The 23,862-nt window shown below is 55.1% G+C and overlaps 7 protein-coding genes across 7 annotated transcripts; 2 read left to right on the top strand and 5 right to left on the bottom strand.

Annotated features, from left to right (window-relative positions):
- Window positions 1-309: 309 nt before the first annotated feature.
- On the bottom strand, window positions 310-2,721 carry NCS57_00404300 (uncharacterized protein; the record flags this gene model as incomplete). Its single annotated transcript, XM_053054019.1, has 1 exon — window positions 310-2,721. The coding sequence occupies one exon, from the start codon at window positions 2,719-2,721 to the stop codon at window positions 310-312; it is 2,412 nt and encodes an 803-aa protein (XP_052916179.1).
- Window positions 2,722-3,307: 586 nt separating this feature from the next.
- On the bottom strand, window positions 3,308-4,706 carry NCS57_00404200 (Non-structural maintenance of chromosomes element 4; the record flags this gene model as incomplete). Its single annotated transcript, XM_053054018.1, has 2 exons — window positions 3,308-3,498; window positions 3,551-4,706. 2 exons carry the CDS (start codon window positions 4,704-4,706, stop codon window positions 3,308-3,310), a joined length of 1,347 nt encoding a protein of 448 aa, XP_052916178.1.
- Window positions 4,707-7,733: 3,027 nt separating this feature from the next.
- NCS57_00404100 (uncharacterized protein) lies at window positions 7,734-8,797 on the top strand (the record flags this gene model as incomplete). Its single annotated transcript, XM_053054017.1, has 3 exons — window positions 7,734-8,013; window positions 8,126-8,626; window positions 8,682-8,797. The coding sequence occupies exons 1-3, from the start codon at window positions 7,932-7,934 to the stop codon at window positions 8,795-8,797; spliced, it is 699 nt and encodes a 232-aa protein (XP_052916177.1). The 5' UTR covers window positions 7,734-7,931.
- A 648-nt stretch (window positions 8,798-9,445) lies between these two features.
- Window positions 9,446-10,215, bottom strand: NCS57_00404000 (V-type proton ATPase proteolipid subunit; the record flags this gene model as incomplete). Its single annotated transcript, XM_053054016.1, has 6 exons — window positions 9,446-9,488; window positions 9,545-9,715; window positions 9,768-9,874; window positions 9,930-10,012; window positions 10,075-10,105; window positions 10,168-10,215. 6 exons carry the CDS (start codon window positions 10,213-10,215, stop codon window positions 9,446-9,448), a joined length of 483 nt encoding a protein of 160 aa, XP_052916176.1.
- A 2,083-nt stretch (window positions 10,216-12,298) lies between these two features.
- NCS57_00403900 (uncharacterized protein) lies at window positions 12,299-16,089 on the top strand (the record flags this gene model as incomplete). Its single annotated transcript, XM_053054015.1, has 3 exons — window positions 12,299-15,044; window positions 15,095-15,942; window positions 15,994-16,089. 3 exons carry the CDS (start codon window positions 12,299-12,301, stop codon window positions 16,087-16,089), a joined length of 3,690 nt encoding a protein of 1,229 aa, XP_052916175.1.
- A 597-nt stretch (window positions 16,090-16,686) lies between these two features.
- NCS57_00403800 (uncharacterized protein) lies at window positions 16,687-17,861 on the bottom strand (the record flags this gene model as incomplete). The annotated part of the gene is made up of 2 exons (XM_053054014.1): window positions 16,687-17,592; window positions 17,637-17,861. The coding sequence occupies 2 exons, from the start codon at window positions 17,859-17,861 to the stop codon at window positions 16,687-16,689; spliced, it is 1,131 nt and encodes a 376-aa protein (XP_052916174.1).
- Window positions 17,862-19,030: 1,169 nt separating this feature from the next.
- Window positions 19,031-21,146, bottom strand: NCS57_00403700 (uncharacterized protein; the record flags this gene model as incomplete). The annotated part of the gene is made up of 4 exons (XM_053054013.1): window positions 19,031-19,836; window positions 19,886-20,375; window positions 20,475-20,749; window positions 21,119-21,146. The coding sequence occupies 4 exons, from the start codon at window positions 21,144-21,146 to the stop codon at window positions 19,031-19,033; spliced, it is 1,599 nt and encodes a 532-aa protein (XP_052916173.1).
- Window positions 21,147-23,862: the final 2,716 nt, after the last annotated feature.

Genomic DNA, 23,862 nt, shown 5'->3' with positions numbered 1-23,862 from the left:
GGATGTGAGTAATACGCAGCACATACGTAGTACGCCGTTGTAAGCGGGCGGACCTGCAGCAGCGGCGGATCCGAGACATGGTGCATGAGGGATCATCAAGCATAATTTGTCAATCAACCCTGGTCACCAATTCCAAATTCGCTTCCTAGTTGCCCTATCCAAGAAAGAATGATAGCATAACTAACTAGGTATTGAAAATCACTAACCTAGACCAAACGAGATAGCCTTCACTCTGACCTACACATCAACACCAAACAAGACTGAAATACAAGCAATGAGCATCCATCAAGTGTCACACCAACTCCAACACTACTGGCCCAATCCCAATATCCTAGGCGTGCCGTATGCTAAACGATACAAGTGCTGCAGAGCCCTCATCGCAAGCATGTAAATCAGCTTGAAAAAACTCTCGATATCTTTCCTTCCCACCATTAAGTTCCCATCTACCCCGTAGATGAGCCACCTACTCTCACTCCGGCTGCGCTCCAGCATGTACTTCCTCGTTAGCCCGTTGGCCTCAAACCAGATGTTCCTCTCTCGCTGGGATGCCATGTACACCTGGAACGTCAGAAAGGCCGCGCAGTAGTACATGACGACGATGAAGCATCCGGGTGACGGCAGTTTGGGAAACCTAGGCGCCGGCGACTCCTCGTCTGCACCACGGCCAAACGGCCAGACCAGACGTACCGCCCTGCTGATTTGGTTCATGATATAAGTGAAGATCTGGAAGATGAACTTGCAGACGCGAACCCAGGCTCCTGCATGTGTCATGGCGACCAGGCCAACATGGGCAAAGAAGGACCACATCCCAAGCACCCCTGAGTCGATGACCTCGACCGCCCTGAGCGTTGCACTCGCAGGGTCGTCTAGCTCCCTCGCCTGCTCGTTGTTGCCTTCCGGGGGGGCTTCCGGGGAAGCTTCCGGGGGAGCAGTGTTGCTTGCTGGGGGAGTGTTGCTTGCTGGAGGAGCGTTGCTTGCTGGAGGAGTGTTGCTTGCTGGAGGAGTGTGGGATTCTGCAAGAGGTGATGGTAGCTTAGGTGTAGTGCCTTGGTTCTTGGGCGATGTCGAGCTGTCATGGGTCTCGCCGGCAGGCTCCTTGGGCGATGTCGAAGCATCCCGGACTTGAGATACAGAATATCCAGACTCAGAGGCTGATTTCTTGCTACCTTCAGTACCTGTCGGAGTCTGGCCGCCTGAGTTAGAGGAGTCAGGAGTCGGAATCTTTCTCAGAGTCGAGATCGAGCCAGCCGACTCCATTCCCGAGAGTTCATCTGCAAGAGAGCTCTGACTCTTCTTGGAGTGTCTCGATAGCTCGTCCAAAAAGCCCATGATTAGTGTGAAATCTTGACGATGCTTCTCCGATGAGCTCTGTCGAGCTGTGAGACAATCCTTCTCCTTGGTTGCCTGCTTGCCACCACCGAGTTTCAACATCTTCTCAGAGCAAGAAGCCTCCTCGGCGACGCAGCGTTTAATGGCTACCTGAGCTCTCTCCACCTGCAGCCGAACGGCCTTGGGAAGCCACATGCTGACCCAGACCACATTGCTAGGGCGCGGAGAGCCCCCGGCGCTGTTGAAAGGAAAGGATGTTACGGATCGTAGGTGACTAAATTGATTTGTGGTAGGAGTGTTAGCGGCGCCTGTGCTGGGGGCCTGGGCCATGGATTCCAGGTTCGCGGTGAGATCTAGGTTGCTGGTCTTGAGCTTGGCGATCTCCTCCATGAGCCCGTCGATTAACTGGTTTTTCTGCATCACCATGCCCTTTTGCTTATTGTATTGCAACAGGGCTTGGTTGAGCTGTTCCTGAAGGTCGGCGTATTCCGTTTCGCCCTGCCACTCTTCGGTACCAGCTTTGCTGGCGTCCTTCTTAAACTCCTGATGAAGATCCTCCCCGGCTTCCAAAAGGCTTCGCATCATCGGGTCCAGATCCTCGTAATCAGTAGACTTGAGATCCTCGGGCTCGAGCGGCACATCAGTCTTGGGTCCGGACTCGCTTCCAATCTCTGCCGAATCGACACTGTCCTGACGTTTTCCTCCCCTGTCCCAAAGGGACGGATGATTCTTGTTCTGGCTTTGTGACGACTTGAAACTGCCCCTTGCGGTTGGTTTCGGGGGGCGATGGGAACTCTGCCCTGTCGTTCTTCTGGGTCGGCTTGAGCCACCAAACAACTCTTCGAAGCCTTCAGCAGAGCTAGCAGAATTGCTGGTACGGGAGGACATGTTAGACGCGCCACGGCCTTCGAGATCGGCTTGAGGCCTGGTAGTCGGCTCGCCGGAAACTGCGTCTGTCTGTTGGGCCTGCTCCAGCTTCGCCTCGAGCGCTGCCATCGCCGTTGCATGTCGGTCGGTCATTTCAGCATCCATCTCAATCAGAATATCTTGAAAGACCTGGGAGTCGCTTCGCGAGGCGGCGATGGCCTCCTCAACAACTGCTTCGATATATTGTTTGGTGACATCTCGCATCACCTTCAAGGCTTTGCGGACCTCATCGCGACTCTCAGGCGTGGCCTCATATATAATACCCTCGACTTTCTCGTCCAGCTCGGATAAGGTGCCCTTCGTCGTCCCCTCGAGCTGAGCAAGTGTTTGTCTCAGCTGGCTACTGACTTGCCGGATAAAGTGTTCCGTGAGAGCATCATATGGTGTGTTGCGCGTTTTGTCCTCTTGAACGGCGGGGAGCTGCTCCTCCGGTCCAGCCTCGTGTCGGCCTGCTTTGGGGCGCATTGTAACGAGGAACACAAGAGAATTGCAAGATAGTCGGTTGGTCGGTGGGTAGATCGGCAATCAAAGAGGAGTGCAGGCGTTTTCTGGGTTGGCAAGGCGTTATGGGAAGAATTGAGAGTCTTGAGATGTTCAAGATTATCTTGATCAAGACGAGAGGCCCCAGTCTTTTGAAGAAGAAAGTCCACTGACATTAACCTCACCGAGATTCCCTGTGACCGAGGCGCTCATGCAAGGGAAGGTCTTTGTCTATACAGTTTCTTTGACTCCAGATTCCTTTCATGTTGAGCCCCGTGCGCCAAAAATAAAGTGTGCCCCCTCTCTAACTGCAAGCCTTCTCTGTCAAAGAAACACGCCTTGGTCAAACATGGATCAGACACACCTCCCTCCTTATTGTATCCACAAGTAGGGGGTGACGAGAACAAAGAAGATGCGCCTTTCTGGCGCGAGAGAAGGCTGTGCACAAGCCCAACATCGCCTTCTCAGAGATGCTGCCCATCGAGGACAACAAGGGTATCAAGGTTTTCATGACAATACGATTCGAGTTGTCGAGGCTCGATTCGTCTCAGTTGGAGTAGCTAGTCCTCCGTCAGCTGTACCAACCCCGTGCTCCGGGGCCTGCATTCGTCGCTTCTTTCCTATGCGCAATCATTGGTTCTTGTAGACCGAACGTGTCAATGATATCACGCCAAGTCTCCATGTCCATTGAAAGAATCGCCTGGTGCTTCGCCGTACCGTGACGTGTCGGCTCTTCTTCTTCAGCTTCTCTATCCACCGGCGCTGCAATCCGTGTTAGTTGTTATTGGAGCTTTTCCGTGGCAGGCAAACTCACCTAGGGCTGGGAGGCCGAATTCATCAAAATCGATCTCGACCCTCCCATCTCGAATGAGGAAGCTGACATAGAACATATTCTCTATTGTCTGTCCAAACGACTTGGGATTCACAACGAACCGCATCAGATCGATACCGCCAGTGCTTCGAAGGCCATGATTGTGCATGATCCTGGTCTTCTCGTCCTCATCCATGTCATCATCGATGAGGTCCATCACAGTCTGTTGGATATCGGCTTGGATGTTCTGTAGTTGATGGAGGATCTTGCCGCAGATTGCGGTGAGATCATTTTCTCTCTTGGCCAAATCCTCAACGTTCAGCACCTCTGGGCGAGTTTCTGTCAAGTTGTTGGGTCGGAAAGGCGCGCTTCGTTTCGTAATCTTGCGTGCCTTCTTCTCAACTGAGAGTGGACCAAGGAGGAACCCAGGGAGAGCTGGCCGGCGGATGTAGGGCAATGAAGCGAAACGGCCAAGATGAGGCCAGTTCATCATATCGCCATCGTCGCCAACATCGTCGTCGCCATCTTCGTCTCCTCTGGTAGGTCTTCTTCGTTGCCGCTGAGTACTTGACAATTCTGGCGCATTGTCATCGGTGATGCCACGGCCTTGTCTCATGTAGGTGATGCACTTTGACACAAACTCGTCCACGTCAAGGCCTTGGGAGAGGCTGCCCTGGGTCAGCCGTAGGGTTTTTCGATATGATAAGTCGGTAGTGCTGACGAGTAGCCGTGAATCGATCGTTGCCTCGGTGGTTTGTCGTACTTTCTTGGACAGCTCATCCGCTCGGAGAATGGCATCGTGTAGTCCTCGCGAATCGGATTGCAGATATTCCTCGGTATTCTCCGTCACCTCACGAAGCAAGTCTCTGAAGCCCTGCTGGACCTTTCGACGCTCTTCCAATGGTTGGTCAGGATCGTACACGTCGTCTCCGTCATCGTCGCTATCTGCCGATGGCTCTACCGTTCTCCTTCGGAAGTTGGAGGATTCGGCAGTTCTCGTGTCGGCGCGCTTTCTCTTAGAGGCAGATGCATTGCGCATGTTCTCTCGCTCTCGCTCTCGCATCGCCATACTTCGATGTGCTGGTGTAGCTCGTGATGAAGGCGTTGGCGATCGCGAATGCGACTCCTCCTCGGAGGAGTCTTGCTGGCGGGTGGGCATCGGGGAGTGGAATTCAGCACTTGAGGGTTTCTATTGCAAATCTATCCGAGTATAAATCGGTTCATGGCCCTCTCAGTCTCTTCGAATTTACGGTGGAGAGGCGTGAAGACACTGGCACGCTGATAGTAGACGGTTGCGAAGGTGGAACAAAGAGCATCTGTAGGCTTCGAGGTCGCGTAAAACTGATAGAAGACGCGTAGAGGTACGTACCTCAATTAACGCCCTGTGCAGACACGGAACGGGCAGGCAGTTGGAGCTTCGCGGGGCAGTTTGTTCAGTGCACGGTCCATCTGACTTCAGAACGTGCATCCCACTGAGAACCTCAGGTCCATGTATCAACTGGTAAAGTGTATATCGCCAACCCGAATCTCGGCTAAAACTATACCGAGACGGAATCTAGTTCCCTAGGTAGTCAAGACATAGTAGCTTATTGCTTGATATCTTGTTGCTTTCAAATCCAGTTGAGGCGCATCTTAACCCTGCGTGCCCCTCACATTGGGTCAAGACGCTGGACTACCTACCTGCCCACCTTGGTAGGTGTGAAGGCCCGAGGAAGGGGAGACTTATAGAGCCTGTCGATTTCTTCATATTTCGGAAATACCTACCCGACTGCTGATGTTTTCCTTACCAACTTGCCTACTTTGCTTACATCCATACCTAATTCCTTGCAAACGTCCCCTCATGCTTCTCCACTCATCTCACCTTCGCCCACAGCATCCATGGCAACATCGTTTAGAAAGAGTTGATATGGAACAAGCCATGAGCATATCGAAGTGCAAAATCTAGTGTGCTCTCATTCCATTCAACTCTGATGGCTCCAGTCTCTTCAGAACCAACACCGATACTGTCGCCTGACTTAGCCACAGGCAAAGAGGTCCGTTCGTCTGCACGTATTCAGGCCTAACAGCAGCGCCCACCTCCACGAGAGAAGTCAGGATCTCTCTGAGACCCCAACAAATCTGTTCCCCGGGGCGCCGTTGATTAATCGTCTTCAAGACACGCAGGCCCTAACATTCGTCCTGTCCCAAGGCCGCCACGTAACCTTATCAAGAAACAAATGGTCCCGAGGTCTTGGCCGCGGCACAGATGCGGGCATTTCCGGTCACCTTCCAGAAACAAGGGCAAAATACCCCGGCCAGAGCACCATTTCGACTTCAAGGGTCCAAAGCGCCGCTCCATATGGCGCCTTCAGAACGAGACATGGCATGCAACTTTGACGCATGTCAGCAGAGCACTCTCACCGCCCTCGACCAAAGGGCAACATGCTATTTGCGACGGGTCGAGCAGATACCCATGGGGGGGTTGGTTCAGTTCCAATGTGAACCATCCCACCAGTTCGGCGGGGCGGTCTGGAAGCCGCTCCATGTTCCTTTGGGGGCTCGTCCCTGAGTTATTAATTTGTGCCGAGCCCAGCCAAAGTCTCGGTTCTGGAGGAATGCGGTTGATCGACTTGGATTCTCGCAATGACTCGGGAGCGGGACAAGATTACCATAGGCTGTGGCTGCTGATGTTCCCAGATAGGATCTCGAGATGGTTCACAACGTTCCCACAAGCGGTTCCTGCATCTGCAACGCATACAAGTCACGAGTTCAACGTCCCAGTTATCTGGTGATCTCTCCAGCCCACCCTTTCGATCTGGCGGCCATTGCTTTGGTAGGCGCAAGCCCAAATGCCTAAAGTACCAATGGCTGGCGCGGAAGCTTACAACAAACCCATCAACTGAGTTAGAGCGCAGAGAGCACGACACCACATCTTCCAGATCCGCCATCCCGAGGGCGACGTGTGGGGGGAGGGGTTGCCAAGTCGGGCCTGGGCTGATGGTGTTGCGCAAGGATGATTTGGGTGTCACATAGCGCATCCTCTTCACACCCAAAAGGTCTATCAAGTGTTGCATCATAGGCCGGCCCGACCACGCGGCTCACGGAGGTTAGGGGCGATCAGCGAAGATGAAGAAGCTGGCTCGGCATGGTCAGCCAAGGAGCTGCCGCTTCTCGCGATGTACGACGACGGCAGAAAACGGATATAAAAGCAGGATTGACGAGGCAGTCTCGGCATCAACTGCATCATAGAGCCCCCACAAGTCGACCACAAACCTGCCAGCATTTGGGCTCCAAACACCGCCAAGTCTGGGCTCGCCAACAAACCGGATTCAACATCCGTCCACGCCGTCCGTGGTGGACAGGGCTTCCCTCAAAGGACCGTCGACGTCTTATCGATTGGCCGCCCTGGGCTTCTCGACCTCCCCACCACGACAACTCCATGCCCCCTCCCCCCTGCGCACACAGCCCGATCAATATGATCCACTGTGCCCAGAACCCCGCCATTCACAGCGGGCAGAAACGCTGGTGGGTGGTCCCTCGGGACCCGGAAAACCACCTGTGATACCCCGCTATCGCCGTGTAGAAGCCTCCGTGGAAGCTCGTCATTCCAACTTGGGAAAACGCCCGGTCAGGGGAAGCCTTGAGGGTTGCCCGAGAGGATACTACCGTGCAGCACATGTCTACCAACCGACTAGTTTGGAGGCCTGAGTCGTTGCTGTTCTGTAGATACTGTCGCCAAGCAGAGAGACACAGAGCTCGTGACACAAACGGGCATAGATAACAAACCTGTTAAACAGGACCTAGGGAGGGAGCAAAGTTTGGTTCATGTCTTGGGCAGCGCGTCATGGTGTTGTCGTCCACAGCATCATCGTCGTGTCTGCCCTCACGTGTCCCCGCATCTCAACCCTCCGACCTCCACGCCATGGCTCCCACGCCACGACGGGTTACGGATGCCCAGGCTAGACCTGGGTTGGCCTTGAACTTGGAACTTGTCCGAAGTACTGGGCTTGCCAGCCCGTGCCGTGTACTCCATACTTGCCGACTTGGTGCTTCTCCAGGTCGCTTGCTGCCCACCATCTGCTACCTCCCTGAGCTGCATGCATGTTTATCCGCGGCTGTGCATTAAACAGCTGGGTATCCTGACCCTCCTGTCTTACCTTGGGCCAGAACAAAAGAGGCTATCATTCCTGGTTCCCACAACTCTGGCAGGTCTCATTCAACTCACCCTCTGACTGTTCACGGACCCTTGAAGCGTCCCAGCCGCTCGCCGTGTGATTCTCCTGTTGTCTCGGTACTTATACTCAACCTCAGTCTCCCGACAACCTTTCCTGGGGCAGATGCTCGAGCTGGCTTGTTCTGCCCCCCTTCCGCTTTCTCGACCGTGTCCCTTCCGGCTTCTGCCATCATGACGGGTGCTATCGCTACGTCGCGCTACAGCGCCGACGACTTTGAGACGGCCTCCATTCGCTCTGCTGCGCCTTCTTATGGTAAGTGTTGAGGTGTTTTTGCACAGGCTGCCATATACCACATACCTATGCATAGCTCGAAGTGACTGGGAAGCCCTGCACGAGATCGGGAGCTGACTTTGGTGTGCCTCAGTTTCGGAAGCGCCCTCTTACCACTCGATCAACCCGTTTCCCGAGGCTGTACCGCCGTATTCTCCCCCAGTCAGAACTACAGCCGCACCCCGAACAACGTCTCTCGTTCCTCATAGCAGCGGAACCTCGACTCCCACCAACCGCCAGCGGACGATCGGCCTCCCTCCTGTGCCCGCTGCTCCTCTGCGGTCCGTGCCGAACCTGAACAACTTCCGCATCGCAACATGGTCCTCTGTCGCCAGCAACCCTGCTGCTCGACACTACCATAATGTTGCCCAGCGTCGGATGACTGCTCAGACACGCGATCCAGTGGACAGCCTTCGTCGAGCCATGACCGACCTCACCGAGCAAGACCAGCAGGATAGATCTACCAGCCGGCCTCTTGAAGACCCGTATTTGGTTGGGGAAGTCGCCGCGGCGAGGGCACGCCAGGAGCGAATCGCGCGTGAGTCGGGAGACGACATCCTTTTGCGCGAGGACCGCCAGTGGGACTGGTTCTTAGGTGAGATCAGGAGGAGACATCCCGCAGCAAGTTGTGTACGCTGACACTTGACCAGCTCGAATGAAGGACTCGGACGAGCGAGAGCGGAACTGGAACAGGTTCCGTCGTGACGTAGACGTGGGAAGCCGCAAAAAGCTCCTGCGTCGCATCGGTGGTCGCCGTTTGATGTGATTTCGACTTCTCTCTCTTCTTTCCCTTCCATGGCATCTTTCCTTATGTTAGGTATCTTCCCTTCCTTCCACGGGTCTCATGATTATCGTCTTCTTCTCTTCTCGCCGCGCTGGGACGCTGCTGCTGTGTCGGAGTGGACGTTTGCCGGTTGCATCTGAAACGACATTGCCGCATTTTCCTCGGCGTTTGATCATCTAGATTGGGTCCTGGATGACGCATGACATGGGAACACAGGGTTCTCTGGCTTTTGATTATCAGCTCCAAATGACGGCGTAAATGGGATCGTCGCAGGCATTTCCTCTTCTTCTTCTTTGTCACTCATTCCACACAATAGGGCTCTGAGGCTTTCGATAGGCTGGAACAATTAGGTAGCTCAACCAAATGGACTTTGAAACAAAACCAGAATCTCGCAAACATGTCGTGCTGGCCTTGACACTGTGCTTGCTGATGCCAAATACCGTCAATTTCTCCGCCTGTCCTCTACCTGATTGAAAAATACACGTTTAAACGTTCCAAAAACGCCATGCCGATGTACATACAAAGACGTGCCTCTGTAACCTTGTGGCAGTCCCGACATCCTCAACGTACACGTCGAACTCTCCTGATGGGTTGGATGAATAGGGTATTGTGGGCTTCGAGCTGGTCTGCTTAACCCTTGCTCTTGGTGTTGAGGATAAGGGCAACAATAAGACTGTAGTCAGGGTCAGCTTGTGAGCGACGTCATATGTCGGCTGATACAACACATACCCGTAAAGACCAAGAACTTCGCCGAAAATCAGGATCAGGACCATGCCAACAAAGATCCTGGACTGCTCCATATAAGCACGAACACCACTGTCACCAACAATTCCGATGCAGTAACCAGCAGCAAGACCTGTCATGCCAACTGCGATACCGCATCCAAGATGCATAAAGCCCCTGTAACCGTCGATCAGTATTCCTGCCTAGCCGGATAGTGTCACCGACGTACGAAAACAAGCTGTAGTTCTTGGACGGGTCCAGATCCTCAGCGATGAGGACGGAGATGACGAGCGAGTATACGGCAATGATACCGGACATGACGACGGGGATAAGGCACTAGAGTGTGCGTCAGATAATGAGCATGGCGTATTCGAGACTCGATGATTGATACCTTCATGATGAGGTCTGGTCGAAATGTACCGACACCAGCAATGCCAATACCGGACTTGGCTGTGCCATATGCAGCGCCAATACCTATAAAATTCGTTCAGCAATCGGGCTCGATGATATCGCGTCGCGTAGAGGAAACACCGTACATCCGAAGATCATTGCAGCTGCAATACCGGCCTGCCAGTCGCTGCATCAGCATTCGCGTCCCCCCTTGAAGTCGTCATCAGCGCGACACTTACCATCCCAATGAAGGGGGCAAACTTGGGAGCGAGCTCTGATTCTGCCATGGTGAGGGAGCGCGGCCGTCGGAGGAGCTCGGGGACAAGGGCAGCTTTGACGATTTTCGGTTCACGTTGGGAGCTTGTTGATGATGTAGCCTCCTACCTCAAGGCTACCAGAGAGAGTTGGGAGCTGAGGTGGAAAGCCACTCTGGGCTAAGCTGGCGCAGCCAATCATGGACCGACAGCCTCCACGCTTAATCACGTGACATTGATCAAGTGCCAAGGCCGGCTCTAAACTTCAAGCAACCCCCTGTCCACGACTGCCTTGCAGCTATTAACACCTGCAATTTCAATCCGTCTGAGCGGGAGATTGACTGCCGCTGCCAATGCCATGATCGTAGATGGATGCCTCCTTCAGCAACTCATCTTTTTATATCTGGCAATCGCTATTTTTATCTTGACTGACGGTCCGTTTCCAGGGTGGCCTGTTAGCGGGCGGTCGCCTTGCCGCGTGGTTCGCCTGGTCCGCTTGGTCTCTCCTCATAGGCAAGTTGATGACCCGGGGCAGCCGGCGGTACCTGATTTTAAGGCCTCGGGCAGGGACGGGTTCCTTTTTGGAACTCGAATAAGATGGGTATAAGACATTGGGGGGTAGGAGATGAGGTTTGCTTGTTTAGCAGCTGCCTTGACCGCCTTGGTCAAAGCCAAGATAAAACAACACAGAGGACGTACGGACGACAAATAGAGGCATTAAGGAAGGATGCACGTAGCGGCAGAAAAGAGGGAATCAACGGTTGCTAGCGTGCCCCTTGGCCCTTGATGAGCGACCCTCCATCCCCAGCAAGGAGGTTCACTCACGTACGGTACAATACCGACCTGTCTGCCTACAGCGCCTTGTCCCCTTGCTACCTGACCTGAATTGCCGTGATTCCCGTGGAGAGTTCATCGAGCCAGCTGCTCCTCCTCGGTACGCCCCAAGACAAAGCGCACCTGGCTCAGCCCAGCGCAATCAAAGATACACACGTGAACGGACGGGGATGAGAAAGAGGCCTCAGGATCACGAGAGGACGGTCACGACGTTACCTATTACAGACGGCTGTCTCTGGCAGCTCTCAATGAGGATGGGACGGGACTGTTGGCAAGGACCGCTCCTGGGCAGCAACCTAACACCCTCGTCGTGTCGTCGGTGCAACATCCATGCTCTCTTACACTGCTACCCCAGCATCCTTTGTCCCCTTACTTTGTACTAAATAACTGCCCATCCATCGCGGCGCGCGCCCACATTACATTGCGCCGCCCCCCGTCACCACGCCCAAGAGGCCACCAAGAGACCGCCATCAGACAGGTGGATTAACGGTGGACCTAGCACTGGCTTGCCCTGGCTTATCCGCTGTTGGCTCCCTGCCCTGCTCTCGCTGTCCACTGCCACTGGACCTGCCCGCTGTACGCACAGTAGCTCGCTGGCTGGTGCTGGTACCTGAAGAAGACGTGGACGGACGTGGACGCTGCTGCCCGCGGTCCACTTGCCCACCTACCTGCCTACTTACTACTTGCTGCTGCTACCTTACCTTACCTCCATACCTCGACCTACCTCCGAAGCACCAGAGTGCGTGGATCGTGAACCTGCAACCCCCTCAAAAGTCCATCACCAGAGGGTCACCAAGACGTCGAGACGGCGATCGTCCATTGCCCGCGATATCTTTATCGTCGCCCTATATCGGCCGACGAGCCCCCGGACTGAGGCCCCAGGTTTGGCATTTTGCTCATCCGGCCGCCTCCCCCAGCGCCCCCTCGAACCCGTTGAGCCCAAACTTGCAAAGCCGACTGCTGCTTGGGCAGAAGTAGCCCCGAATCTCGCTGAGACTCACAACTCCCATCCCAACGGGCGCAGCCTCGCGAGGGCATCTGCGACGCCAGTAGACGGACGACTTCTGGCCCACGCACCTGCGTCGACGGCATCGTCAAAGGGGCCGTGTTGGCGTCGACTGACGGCGGCGCATCCGTCGACGTCGCCTGTTGATCCGCTTGATAACGGACTCCTCCATCGGACGGCTGCAAAAACGGTTCGTTGCCATTTCCACCTGCGTTCTCTACCCGCGTCCGTTTCCTCTCCTGACTGCGTCAATGCACAGGCAAATTATCCGTCAACATGTCCAACTACGGTTACGATCCTCGGGGAGCTCCTCAACGGCCGCCACAACAACGGGGCTACGGCGAAGAGAACAACTACCAGCGAGATGCCGCCTTCTCCAACATCTTCGGCGCCGCTCCCCCGCCAGGGAGATCACAGACCATGACCTCGTCGTCCGGCATGCCTCCGCCCATGATGGAGGGTCGCACCCAGACCATGTCGTCCATGTCGGGCATGCAGCGGCAGCCGCCACCCCGTCCTCCTCCGGGTCAGTACGGCGATCGTGAGTCCGGCAGGACTCGCACAATGGACAGCAACAGTATGGGGAATGGATACTATGCCGGCCAACGCTCAGCGTCGGGCGGCCAGCAGATACCGCCCCACTACATGCAGCAACAGCAACAGAGGCGTCCCTATCCTGGTCCCGGAGGGCCGGCACCTCCGCGTATGGAGCATAGAGGCCCGCCGCCATCGCAAGCTGCGGGAGCAAGGACACCGGCACAGCGCTTTTATCAGGGAGGGCCAGGGCCGGGCCCTGCCATGAACAGTGACCCTTATCGCTCCCAATCTCTGGCATCTGCTCCCCGACAACCAATGTATCATCCACCTCCCAGCTCATACCAGCAGTCCGCGAACCACTTCCGACAGGCTCCCTACTCGCACCAAAACTCGGCGAGGACGACAGCTCAAGGGCGGGTTGTGCCTGAGCGTCACGAAGATCGTGCCATGTCTTTGACTGGCAACTATCACCCTCTGGGCGATGCCCACCAGACAATGAGCGGCCGAGTTATCCCCAACCGACGAGCACCAGGAGAACTGCCGACCACCAACGGATACTCCAATTCGCACCCTCAGGCCCCAGGAGCACAGACCCGTACTGCCAGCATGGTCTCTTCCAGCACTGGCGATCACGGCAGGACAATGTCCATGGCCTCCACCATAGCTCCGACCATCACTCCCTCCGAGTCTGACGCCTCGACTCTTGTCCATCGGCCTTCTAGAAGCAAGTCGATCGAGAGCGAGCGTCCGCCGACCGCGACCAAGATCCGACCGCCCCTCGTTTACCCGGCTCTGCTGTCACGAGTCGCAGAATGCTTCCGCCGAAAGATCATCACGGGTGACCGCACCAAGAACGAGCTGACTTACAAGAACGCTTTCAGCGGTTCAGAGGCGGTCGACGTCTTGTCATACATCATCAGAACCACGGATCGAAACCTTGCCCTGCTTCTTGGACGAGCGCTGGATGCCCAAAAGTTCTTTCACGATGTTACGTACGAGCACCGGTTGCGAGACTCTCAGTCGGAAATGTACCAGTTTAGGGAGACCCTGATGGATGAGCCAGAGGAAAAGCCTGCGGTCAATGGTGTCTTCGTGCTCTTGTCTGAATGTTACTCTCCGACCTGTACCAGGGATCAGCTGTGTTACTCCATCGCCTGTCCTCGGCGACTGGAGCAGGTTTCTAGGCTGAACCTGAAGATTAACCCTGGCCTGCGGAAGGAGGATGCGGCCAACGTCAACGACGATGAGGCCGACCAGACAGACGAGCAGAAGCTCTGGATCAACTCGGTTCCCAAGGAGGTTGCCGAGAAGGTTGGAGAGCGAGAGAAGAAGAGACAGGAGGTCATTTCGGAGATCTGCTACACGGAGCGAGACTTTGTCAAGGATTTGGAATATCTGCGAGACTTTTGGATCTTGCCTTTGCGATCAAAGGCCTCGCCGGTGCCGATCCAGCGCCGTGAAAAGGTGGTCAAGAACATCTTTAGCAACATTATCGACCACCCGAGTATTCACACTGTCAGCTCGCGGTTTGCTTCTGGTTTGACAACTCGGCAGCAGAAGGAGCCGATCGTCCACAACATTGGAGACATCTTTTTGGAGTATGTCCCGCAGTTTGAGCCCTTCATTCTGTACGGTTCCAAGCAGCTGGAAGGAAAATTCGAGTTTGAAAACGAGAGATCGGTGAACTCGTACTTTGCCAAGTTCGTGGACGAGATCGAGCGGCGCAAGGAATCGAGAAAGCTGGAGCTGAACGGTTACCTGACCAAGCCTACGACGCGTCTAGCTCGATACCCCCTGCTTCTGGAGAACGTGCTGAAATACACGGAGGATGGTAACCCCGATAAGGAAGATATCCCCAAGGTTCTAACCATGATTCGAGATATCCTGGGCAGAGTCAACGCGGAATCTGGAAAGGCTGAGAACCGATTTAACCTGAGGAGGCTTCACGAGCAGCTCCGCTTCAGGGCCAACGAGAAGGTGGACCTTCGACTGACTGAGGAAGGCCGTGAGATGGTGTTTAAGTGCCAGTTCAAGAAGTCGCCCACGGATCCTGCAGAGATTACGGCCTTCCTGTTCGACCACGCGGTCCTGCTGGTGCGTATCAAACAGACAGGAAAGAATGAGGAGATTAAGGCATACCGTCGTCCAATTCCTCTGGAACTTCTTGCGATCCGGGAAATGGATGAGGTGATCCCCAAGGACGGCAATATGAAGCGATCCTCGTCGAGCTTGATTCCTTCAATCCGGGCAAATGCCAATGACACAGCAAAGAAGGACGGCTGGCCGATCACGTTCCGCCATTTGGGCAAAGCAGGGTACGAGTTGACGTTATACGCAGCGAACCAGGCAGCTCGACAGAAGTGGCTTGAGTTCATCCATAACGCGCAAGAACGCCTTCGATCACGAGCCGACTTTTTCAACACGACAACCATTACGAGCAAGTTCTTTGCTGGCACGAACCGTGTCAACTGCGTCACACCCTTTGGTAAGCCGACTTGTTGGTTGTTGAGGAAATGGCGAGCTAACCAGTGGCAGATGGCGGTCGCAAGCTGTTGTATGGCACGGACAATGGTGTTTACGTATCTGATCGAAAGGTCAAAGATCAGGTGCCCAGGAGAGTGCTGGAAACGACCACTGTCACTCAGATTGACATCCTAGAGGAGTATCAGCTGCTCTTGGTCTTGTCCAACAAGACGCTACAGTCGTACCCAGTGTCAGCTCTCAACCCCGACGAGCCGGCGACGGTGAGGAGACCTAAGAAGATCCAGAACCACTGCAGTTTCTTCAAGACTGGCATCTGCCTGGGTAGGCATCTGGTGTGCTGCGTCAAGTCGTCGGCCCTATCCACCACGATCAAGGTGTTTGAGCCCAACGATGCCATGACCAAGGCCAAGAAGCAGAAGGGTATCAGCAAGTTCATGAGCGGAGGACACGACGAGCTGAAGCCGTTCAAGGAATTCTACATTCCTACTGAATCGTCGTCGGTGCACTTCCTTAAGTCCAAGTTGTGCGTCGCCTGCGCCAGAGGCTTCGAGGTGGTTTCTCTGGAGACGCTTGAGACACAGTCGCTGCTTGACCAAGCAGACACGTCACTCGACTTTGTTAACCGCAAGGAAGGGGTCAAGCCGATCCACATTGAGCGTCTCAACGGCGAGTTCCTGCTCAACTACTCCGAGTTTTCATTCTTCGTTAATCGCAACGGATGGCGAGCTCGACCGGAATGGCGAATCGACTGGGAGGGTACGCCTCAGAACTTTGCCCTCAGTTACCCATGGATCCTTGCCTTTGAGCCCAACTTTATCGAGTTGCGTAACATGGAGAACGGCGCGGTGCATATCGTACCTCGCAAGAATATTCGGATGCTTCACAGCAGCACACATGAGGTGAGTACAAAGCCAGTGATGTTGCCAACTACTTATGCTAATCATGTATAGATTCTATTCGCACACGAGGACGAAAAGGGAGACGACGTGGTCGAGGCCATTGACTTTTGGAAGAGCAACCGTAAGTCGGAGCTGCTCGGCTCATAGCAATAGTCACGGCCCGGCCCGCACGCAGATGGAGTATTTTCTGGAAAGATTTTTTGTATTATTTGGCGGCACCCGAGTACTATGGCGTGAGCTATTGCCGGGCGCTAGATGCTCTGCTCAGGGGAGAGTCGTGACAGGGGACCTCGCTTGTCGTTCCCTGGCTGGGCGATGTGAAGATGGGGCTGAACTGCGTCTGGGACGTTGCGACGTCTCATCGGCGGTCAAGCAACACCCTAGCTTCAAGGAGCGAGGTCGGTATCGGACTACAGAGCACGTCGAACGACCGGATAAGGGTAGGGGTAGGGGTAGAGGTGTTGAGAGTATGGGAGTGGAGTGGAGTGAATTGAAGTTGAGTGGTAGAAAGACGGGCAAGATGAGATGAGATGAGAGAGATGCTGCATGTCACACAAGAGACAGAAGGGTTAGCGAGCTTGTACTCTGGAAGGATAAGCGATTGGATGTTGGCATGGAGCTTGGGGCATTGTGATGGAGCATAGTGAATTAATGGGTGGACGTTGATAATTGCGCGTAATCTACCTACTCGCGGCGAGCGTCTGAATTGCAATCCTTGTGAGCCTATCTACGGTGACGTTCTACTCATCCAAACGCCGGCTCGACTCTTGCTTGCTCAACGTCTACTGCCGTCCATAACTGCTCCCTCCCTTTTCTGGCACCCCTTGTCCCCTTCCAGACCCCTATCTCATCCTGCAACACCTCGACTGCCCAGACCGTTCTGACCTCTTCTCCAAGCCGCTGTACTGCAGCCTCGGCATCCTGCATCGTCCGTGGGATGCGGGTGCACAGCAGGTGGAGGTCGAGCAGCTGCGAAAAGACGATGCCATAATTGGGCTTTACGCGACGCGTGCTGTGAGAAGCTTGGCCTGGCGGAGGTGTGTGGAAGATGGACCGGAGAGTTGCATCCAGGGGTGTGTTCTTTGGCTGCGCCGTTGGTGGGCCCGATGAAGAGGATGTCGAATTCAGGAGCATTATCAGAGGGCTCGATGATAGGTTGCGTGAGAGGTCGCGCAGATGTGAGCCTAGCAACTCCATCACAGAGTGAGCGGCTGACCTTTCACGGTGAGTGAAGACGCCGGTGAGCAGCGACGAGAAGTGTGTGACGACGATGATACCAGGTTGCGTCGTCTGTTGCTTTGACGGCTGTCCGTTGTCCCCTGGTGAGAGCGCCTCGTCGTCATCATCTTGACTGTCCTGTATCTCCTCAACTTGCCTCTCTTCCTCTTCGGCTTCTTCTGCCGGCTTGTTGAGATCCGCCAGCACCTCCCACAAACCGTCAAGATCAAACACGCACGAAAGCATGACTCTCTCAAGACACTCCCTCAGCTTCGCCTTGGCAGCATCTCCGCCAACACCCTGCGACTTGAGCTCGGCCTTGACGGCATCCCTCAGACGAGCCAGCATGACGTTCCTTGGCTTGGGAGTAACGACGAGCCCTTTGGCGACTCTCCCGTCGCACAGCGAATGCGCCAGAGTCTGGAGGCCGAGCTGCATGCGGTCAACACGGGTCTGCATCAGCAGGTCCTACTTGCCTGAACGCCCATCTCTTCATCCTCGGCGCTGACTCCGACCACACTGCCTCGCTCAAACCCGCCCAGAAGCACCTCATCATCAAGAACCGCACACCCCGTCATACAATATCCCATCTCGACTACAGCATCACGTCGCCGTGCTTCCTTGTCAGCGAGCACCGACGCCGGGATCGGGTCGAGCGCAAAATGTGAGCTCCCCTGCGAGGCAAGAAGTGGCGACGCCATGACAAGGTTTCAACGCAGTTCAAGTCGACCACTCATCTGGGGGCCAAGAACAAAAAAGTAATATCTTGGATGGGAGGGTAAAAAGAAAGGTCTCAGAGGGAGTCGAACCCTCGCTGGCGGAATCAGAATCCGCAGTCATAACCGTTAGACCATGAAACCTGGGGATCTCGATGTCTGCCGGAGCCCAATTGTGGATTCTCAAGGTTTGGTTGGTGCCGGTGATGTTGTGGTTGGTTGGTGGTGTTCATGATGTTGGATTTGCCGCATTGCGGGCGCGACGCTGTGGGGATGTGGGGTGTTGTCATCTGAGCCAATCAGAATGCATCCTCCACTCCTGCCAAGATGCCCATTGTATCTTGAGGATTTCTTTACAAGGTTATGGTATTCGTTATGATATGGTTTGCTTATCATGGTCAAGATTCGATTAAAACTATGATAGCAAGGCTAGATCCTGGACCACTATACGTAACTGAAAGAGTGGACAGAGATGACATCCGTATCCTAGTATGCATACTAGCGGGAGGTTCAGGGGTAGCACAGGTCCTCCTCTACTTCACAAGACACAAGACAACATGTAGCAGATTGATATGGATTGTACTGATGCTGCTGCTGCAGTCAGACATCGAGTCCTGTTATAAAACATACAAAAGGTTTAGGCCACAACCTCCCGCAGTCAACTCTGCAGTTCCATGCCCTTACTGGCCTCTGTGTTGCCAGCTTCAGCATCTGCATATCTTAAAAGAGTCTCTGCTTCTCTCAACTTGTTCTCCAAAAAACGAGAAGCAGGCCCTGTCTTTGCGCCTGCTTCATGTCATCCATGCTGCCTGCCGTCCCAAAAACCAACAAGAAAAGACAAAAAAGAAAACCTGTCCGGTGGATACATCTCATCTCGTTGCGTTCTCATATCGCTTCTCCAAAGAAGGACGTGCATCACCAAGGCTCTTGCGTGGCGCCTCTGACCCTTGACAAAGGAAAGACTCCGAATCCTGTACTTCCGTATACTCTGCTTCCTTATCCATCTCCTCTTTCTTTGGCGCTGTATTTTCCTGGTCTCGTACCGGTAAAGAAGCAGGCCATCCCTTCTCATTCGCTGACCGGTTGCCATGTTTCGACTGCCACCGCGTCGGCCCTCGGCCGACGTCCAGTAGTCGCCCGGCACTTGTCCTCCACTAAACGGCCGTCCCGGGCGCAGTGCCGTTGGCAGGAATTTCCGGCCGAGGTCTTCGGCCCTTCAAGCTCTTCATCCGGCCCATGAAGCCTGAAGGCTTGGCAGCGCCGTCATCAAGTGTCGTCGCACCATCTGCTGTCACTCGTCGTTCCAGCACTGCGCCGGCAGACGGGCGGCGAGGCGCAGGAGGGCTGTTGGGAGACATGCGACCATCTCGGGGTCGCACTGTAAAGCCTTCCTCTCCCTTGCCAAACTCTGCAAAGAATGGGTTGTTGTCTGAGCCATTGCTGGCTGCTGAAGGGTAGTTGTCAGGAGTGATCCTGTTGTATTCGCCGTTGAGCCGGGTTTGGTTATAGTCGCGTGGGCCCTTGTTGATGTGGCGGATGCGTTGCGCAAGCGACTTTTTTCGTTGAAGTCCTCCCTCAAACGACTCTTGTGCCTGCTCTGCCTGGTGTCGCTGAATAGCAGTTCGCGTCGCAGGGGTACCCTCCAGGAAGGTCGATGTTCCTAGACCGTGGGACTCGTCGCCGTGAATCTCTTCCCGACCGGTGGCGTCGAAAATGGGCGTCTCCTTACGGGATGAGCTTCCATAACGCATACCCTTGCTCCCGGCAGCAAAGTCCCGGAAAGCCTCGTCTGTGGCATTCCCCATAAAAGTCGAGTGATCGGCCTGGGCGTTGAGCGGTCCCGCGCCGCCAAGAGAGTTGTTGAGCGAGCCTTCTGGGAACGCTTGCATCGGTGCCCGTCTGGCGTTCTGGCGGTTGCGGTGAGGGTTGAGAGCGTCAAAAGGCCCATCGTGATGAAAGACTGTGCATGTTAGTAGTCAGAAGACCAACGTTGAAGAGTCATAACGTACGTCCAGTACCGTAGATGCTTGTGGCATCAAGCTGATCAATAATGTCCATCCGACGACTGGGGCGGCTAGGCTTGCTTCTATCACCACGATCACTGCGGTCACGATCACCACGCTCACGCTCGCGATCACGGTCACCCTTATCGCCCCGTTCTTTGCCGTCACCGCGACGTTGTCGCTCAGCCTCGCGACGTCTGGTAGCCTCAATCATCCTCTTCTCCTCGTCTGTGAGTGGGCGTGCATCAAAATCCATCAGGGAGGATTCAGAGTTTCGTCGCACTCGTCGCGGGGGTGGCCTTCGCTGCGGCGAGTTGGGCTGCGGTCGGGGACCAGGGCCCTGCATCCTTCGAGCGCGGAGAGCCTCCTCCTGCGAGCGCGTTGGGCGGTGGTTACCGCTCTGGGTCTGGGGGGGAGGTGGGCGATTCATCGGTCGGCGCTGACCTTGCTGCTTAGATCGGTCGTTGGCGGGGGTGTCGTCGAGTGTCAATGAATCCTGTGACGTAGTCGGTCAGCATCTCACCAGGTAATCGTTTACGCGCCCCCGTCCGAGAGGGGCATCTCAGAAGGGATGCGCAGCTGATAGCAAACGTACAAAAATCTCTTCGGCAGATAGAGACTTGGAGTCAGAGTGCGATGACATGACGCCAGGTGACCTCAGAGGCTGCTGTGGTTGTTCGAAGAATGGCTGGTCAAGAAAGGGATTTCGCGATAGTGGTCTTGGTGGAGGGTCATCAAAGGGAGAAGCCGGTTTGTTGGATGAAAGAAGGAGAAGGTCGGCGCTGGCAGGAGACGGAGCGCGATTGCGGAAGGGGTTGTTGGAAGATAAATTCAGTGAGAGACCGGCGGATTGGCCAGGACCGGTGTGGCCTGCTTCCAAGAAAACCATCAGTTGCTGCCAGACAGACGAAACGGAACGACAACGGGCGCATGCATGCGAATGACGACGACAGATGGACCAAGATGAAACAGACAATCTCCTTAACATGACACAAGATGGCCGCCAGACAGGTGGATCGGACAGCAATCTTCTGCTGAGTTGTCTGCCAAGTTGGCTCGCACCCCAATCCGTCTCCCCTTCCTCATCCAGTCCCGTTCGGCCTGTAGATTACAAGCGCCGGGCTGGGGTACGAGACGGGCGCAAATCCTGGCGACGACTCGAAGGGGGACGGACACCTTTGGATGGGGGGCTCTTTGTCGCAGATCACATCAAAGCGAGATCAAGGGGTGGGCGCTTACCGGACTGGAAAGACTGAGCTGTAGACATGATTGCAAAGGGGTCAAGCTCGGGCTTGTGTTTCTGATTTGAAGATCCCAGGAGAATGATGCGGAGCCAGGCGACAGGAGGGAAAATCAGGCAGATTAAACCGTGGCTGTTGCAACGCAGAGCAGAGCAGAGCGATTGATGCGTTACGGTGCAATGCGAACCTGGGGCAACACGGGCCGTGCCTGTACTGGGTGGGAGCAAGCAGAAGCAACTCGCCGAGAGTTGGATTGCGAGAGCTGGCCGCGGTAAATACGTAGCTCGGAAAGGGTTAAATTCCTCTGGCTTAGCAGCCCAGACCTAGCGTCATACCAAGTCGGCAAGCACACTGTACGCCACTCGAGGTACGAGTCGGATCCCCGTCAACTCTGTTCCGTCCTGGCCAGGAGGTCGTCGATGGAAGATGGACGGAGCGGGTCAAGGGCCGTCGACTATGCTGGGCTTGTGGTGGACGGGTGGGTTGGTCTTTGGTGGTGCCCAAGGGCCAAGGGCCAAGGGCGCGGAAAGGGGCTGGCTCGCCTGAGAAAGTACGATGATCGCCCGAGCGGCGAACCTAGGTGGACGGGAGAGCTTCTCGCTGTGAGCGTTAGGGTCCGTGATTAGAATGCCTCCGGACGTAGAGCAATACTGTGTCACCGAGTGCGGCAAGGACCCGGGCGTTTGCAGAAGCCGTGCAAAACAGTCGAGGAGCTGGAAGGTCGACAAAGGAAGATGCTGGCTAAAGGTCTCCGATTTGCGGGTGGCCGGCTCGGTCGCTCAGGGTCAACTGGCTGGCGACTCGTCAACGCGCCTATCAGCGGGGCAGGCCAATGCAGGTTGCGGCTGTTGAGCTTGGGCAGACCAGGACAAAAGGCGGGACTCTGGCAGGGGTGGTGAATTGGCACTACGACGATGCCGTCTGACAAGGGTATGCGGAATCAAGAGGCGAAATCAGGGTCCAGGTACGAAGGTTGCGTAGCCAAGAAGTTGTGAGAACGCAGCAACAAGAGAGCAAGTTGAAAGAAAGTCGCAACTCGAGAGATTCCCGGATTTCCAGCGCCAGGAACAACAGTAGTTTCGGGTGAGCCACGGCTGAATTGGAGGTGAATCAGAGGAGAGGGGCGAGGACCGGCTCGGTTGACGACACAAGTACGGTCCCAGGTTGGTAGGCGAGAGTCAAAGCTCGGTCGAGTCCTCAGGGTGGTTCTGGTAAGCTTCGGATAAAGGGATTCGATATAAGGCGACACAGGGCAGCGGAAAAAAAAAGAATCTGGCGATCGATACTTGGTGAGCGATATGCAGCCGTAAGTCGGTGTTGTTGTTGGTGAGTTAGTTGCTGGGATCCGTATGGTATGGTCCGGGTTGCAAGGACTGGAGGATGAGATGAGATGATGAAAGGAATGAATCGCAGTCAATCCGAGACTCGTCCTTCTCTGCCAGTCGATACGACACGACAAGACAAGACAAGGAGAGGGGGGTGAGAAAGGAGCGATGGGCGGCGATGCCACGAGGCAAACAGCGAACGTGTGGAGGTTGGTGATGGTGAATGGGAAAGGAGAGGAAGAGGAACGGAGGCGAGAGAGAACTTGAGAGTGAATGGACCAGGCAAGAACGAATGAGGAATAACGGGGTTCCTGCTTGCCGGGCAAAGCAGGTCGGCGAATACGGTAGGTAAGGAAGGCACACTTTGGTACGGTACACCTGCCTAGGTTCCTGGTCTCGTAGACTGGCTGGGCTGGACTGGGCTGGACTGGGCTTTCTTTGACTTGGGGTTGGGGTTGGGGTAGACACAGTAAGAGTAGATGGAACGAACGGCAGGTGAGCAAGCTGAAAGTGAGTGAGCTGGCACCAGCATCCATGATGGAGTCAGCTCTGCTCTGTCTGTCCAATTAATGGCGTTTTTATTTTTTACTCTCTGCATTCTGCAATTTGCGTGTTTGGATCCTTGCAGCTCCCGATGGCAAAGCCTTGTTTCGACGGCATTCGACGGAGGCGGCCATCTCGACAACTACCAGGAGAGATGGAATGGAGCAGCAGACGAGACCAGGCCAAATCATCTCCTTTTTCGCTCACATTACGGATACAATGTTTTGCCATGCTTGCTCCCGTTCTCGCCCCCATTGTCTCTCCCCCTCAGTCAATGTCTTGGTCTTTATTTGGTTCCGGCCAGACGTGGCGGCAGATGGCCTCGATTCTGATGGCGCTCAATGCTTCCATGGTGGGGAGCCTCTAGGCTGACCCGGTCTGGTGGGCGGACAGTGCATCACGATGGGCACGGGGGCACGGGGATGACTACCTCCCACCGCTAGAGTTCACTGTGGTCCGGCCACTATGAGCCGCCGTGGCGTTTGTGATCACAGCCAGGCTGCTCCCCTCACCAACGGTAAGGCTGCATCTCCGACCCCTATTCCATATCTCCTCTGCTGCTTCTCATGGTGCTCGTTGACGGATATCTATCAACTCAGCTGACACCTCGCTGGATACCACGGAAGACTCCTCTCAGAAACCCACCTCGGACCCGTCCAGACGGCTTTGAATATTAAAACAGACCAGCATCCACCCCAAGATCCCCTGTTGAGGCGGCCGAACATGCAAGGTCCCCCCTCCCCCTTAAAGGTGCCGCTAAGCCCAGGACGGCCAGGATGGAGCTCTCCTCCACAGTCAATGGGTCCAGGTGTTGAAAGCCATGATCCACGCAGCTCCACGACCCCTGACGCCAGCACGAGAACCCGACGCCAGA

The sequence above is a fragment of the Fusarium keratoplasticum genome, chromosome 3 (assembly GCF_025433545.1).
Source record: "Fusarium keratoplasticum isolate Fu6.1 chromosome 3, whole genome shotgun sequence".
NCBI classification, from domain to species: Eukaryota; Fungi; Ascomycota; class Sordariomycetes; order Hypocreales; family Nectriaceae; genus Fusarium; species Fusarium keratoplasticum.
Note: the sequence above shows the minus strand (reverse complement) of the source record. Positions and strands in the feature narration are given on the sequence as shown.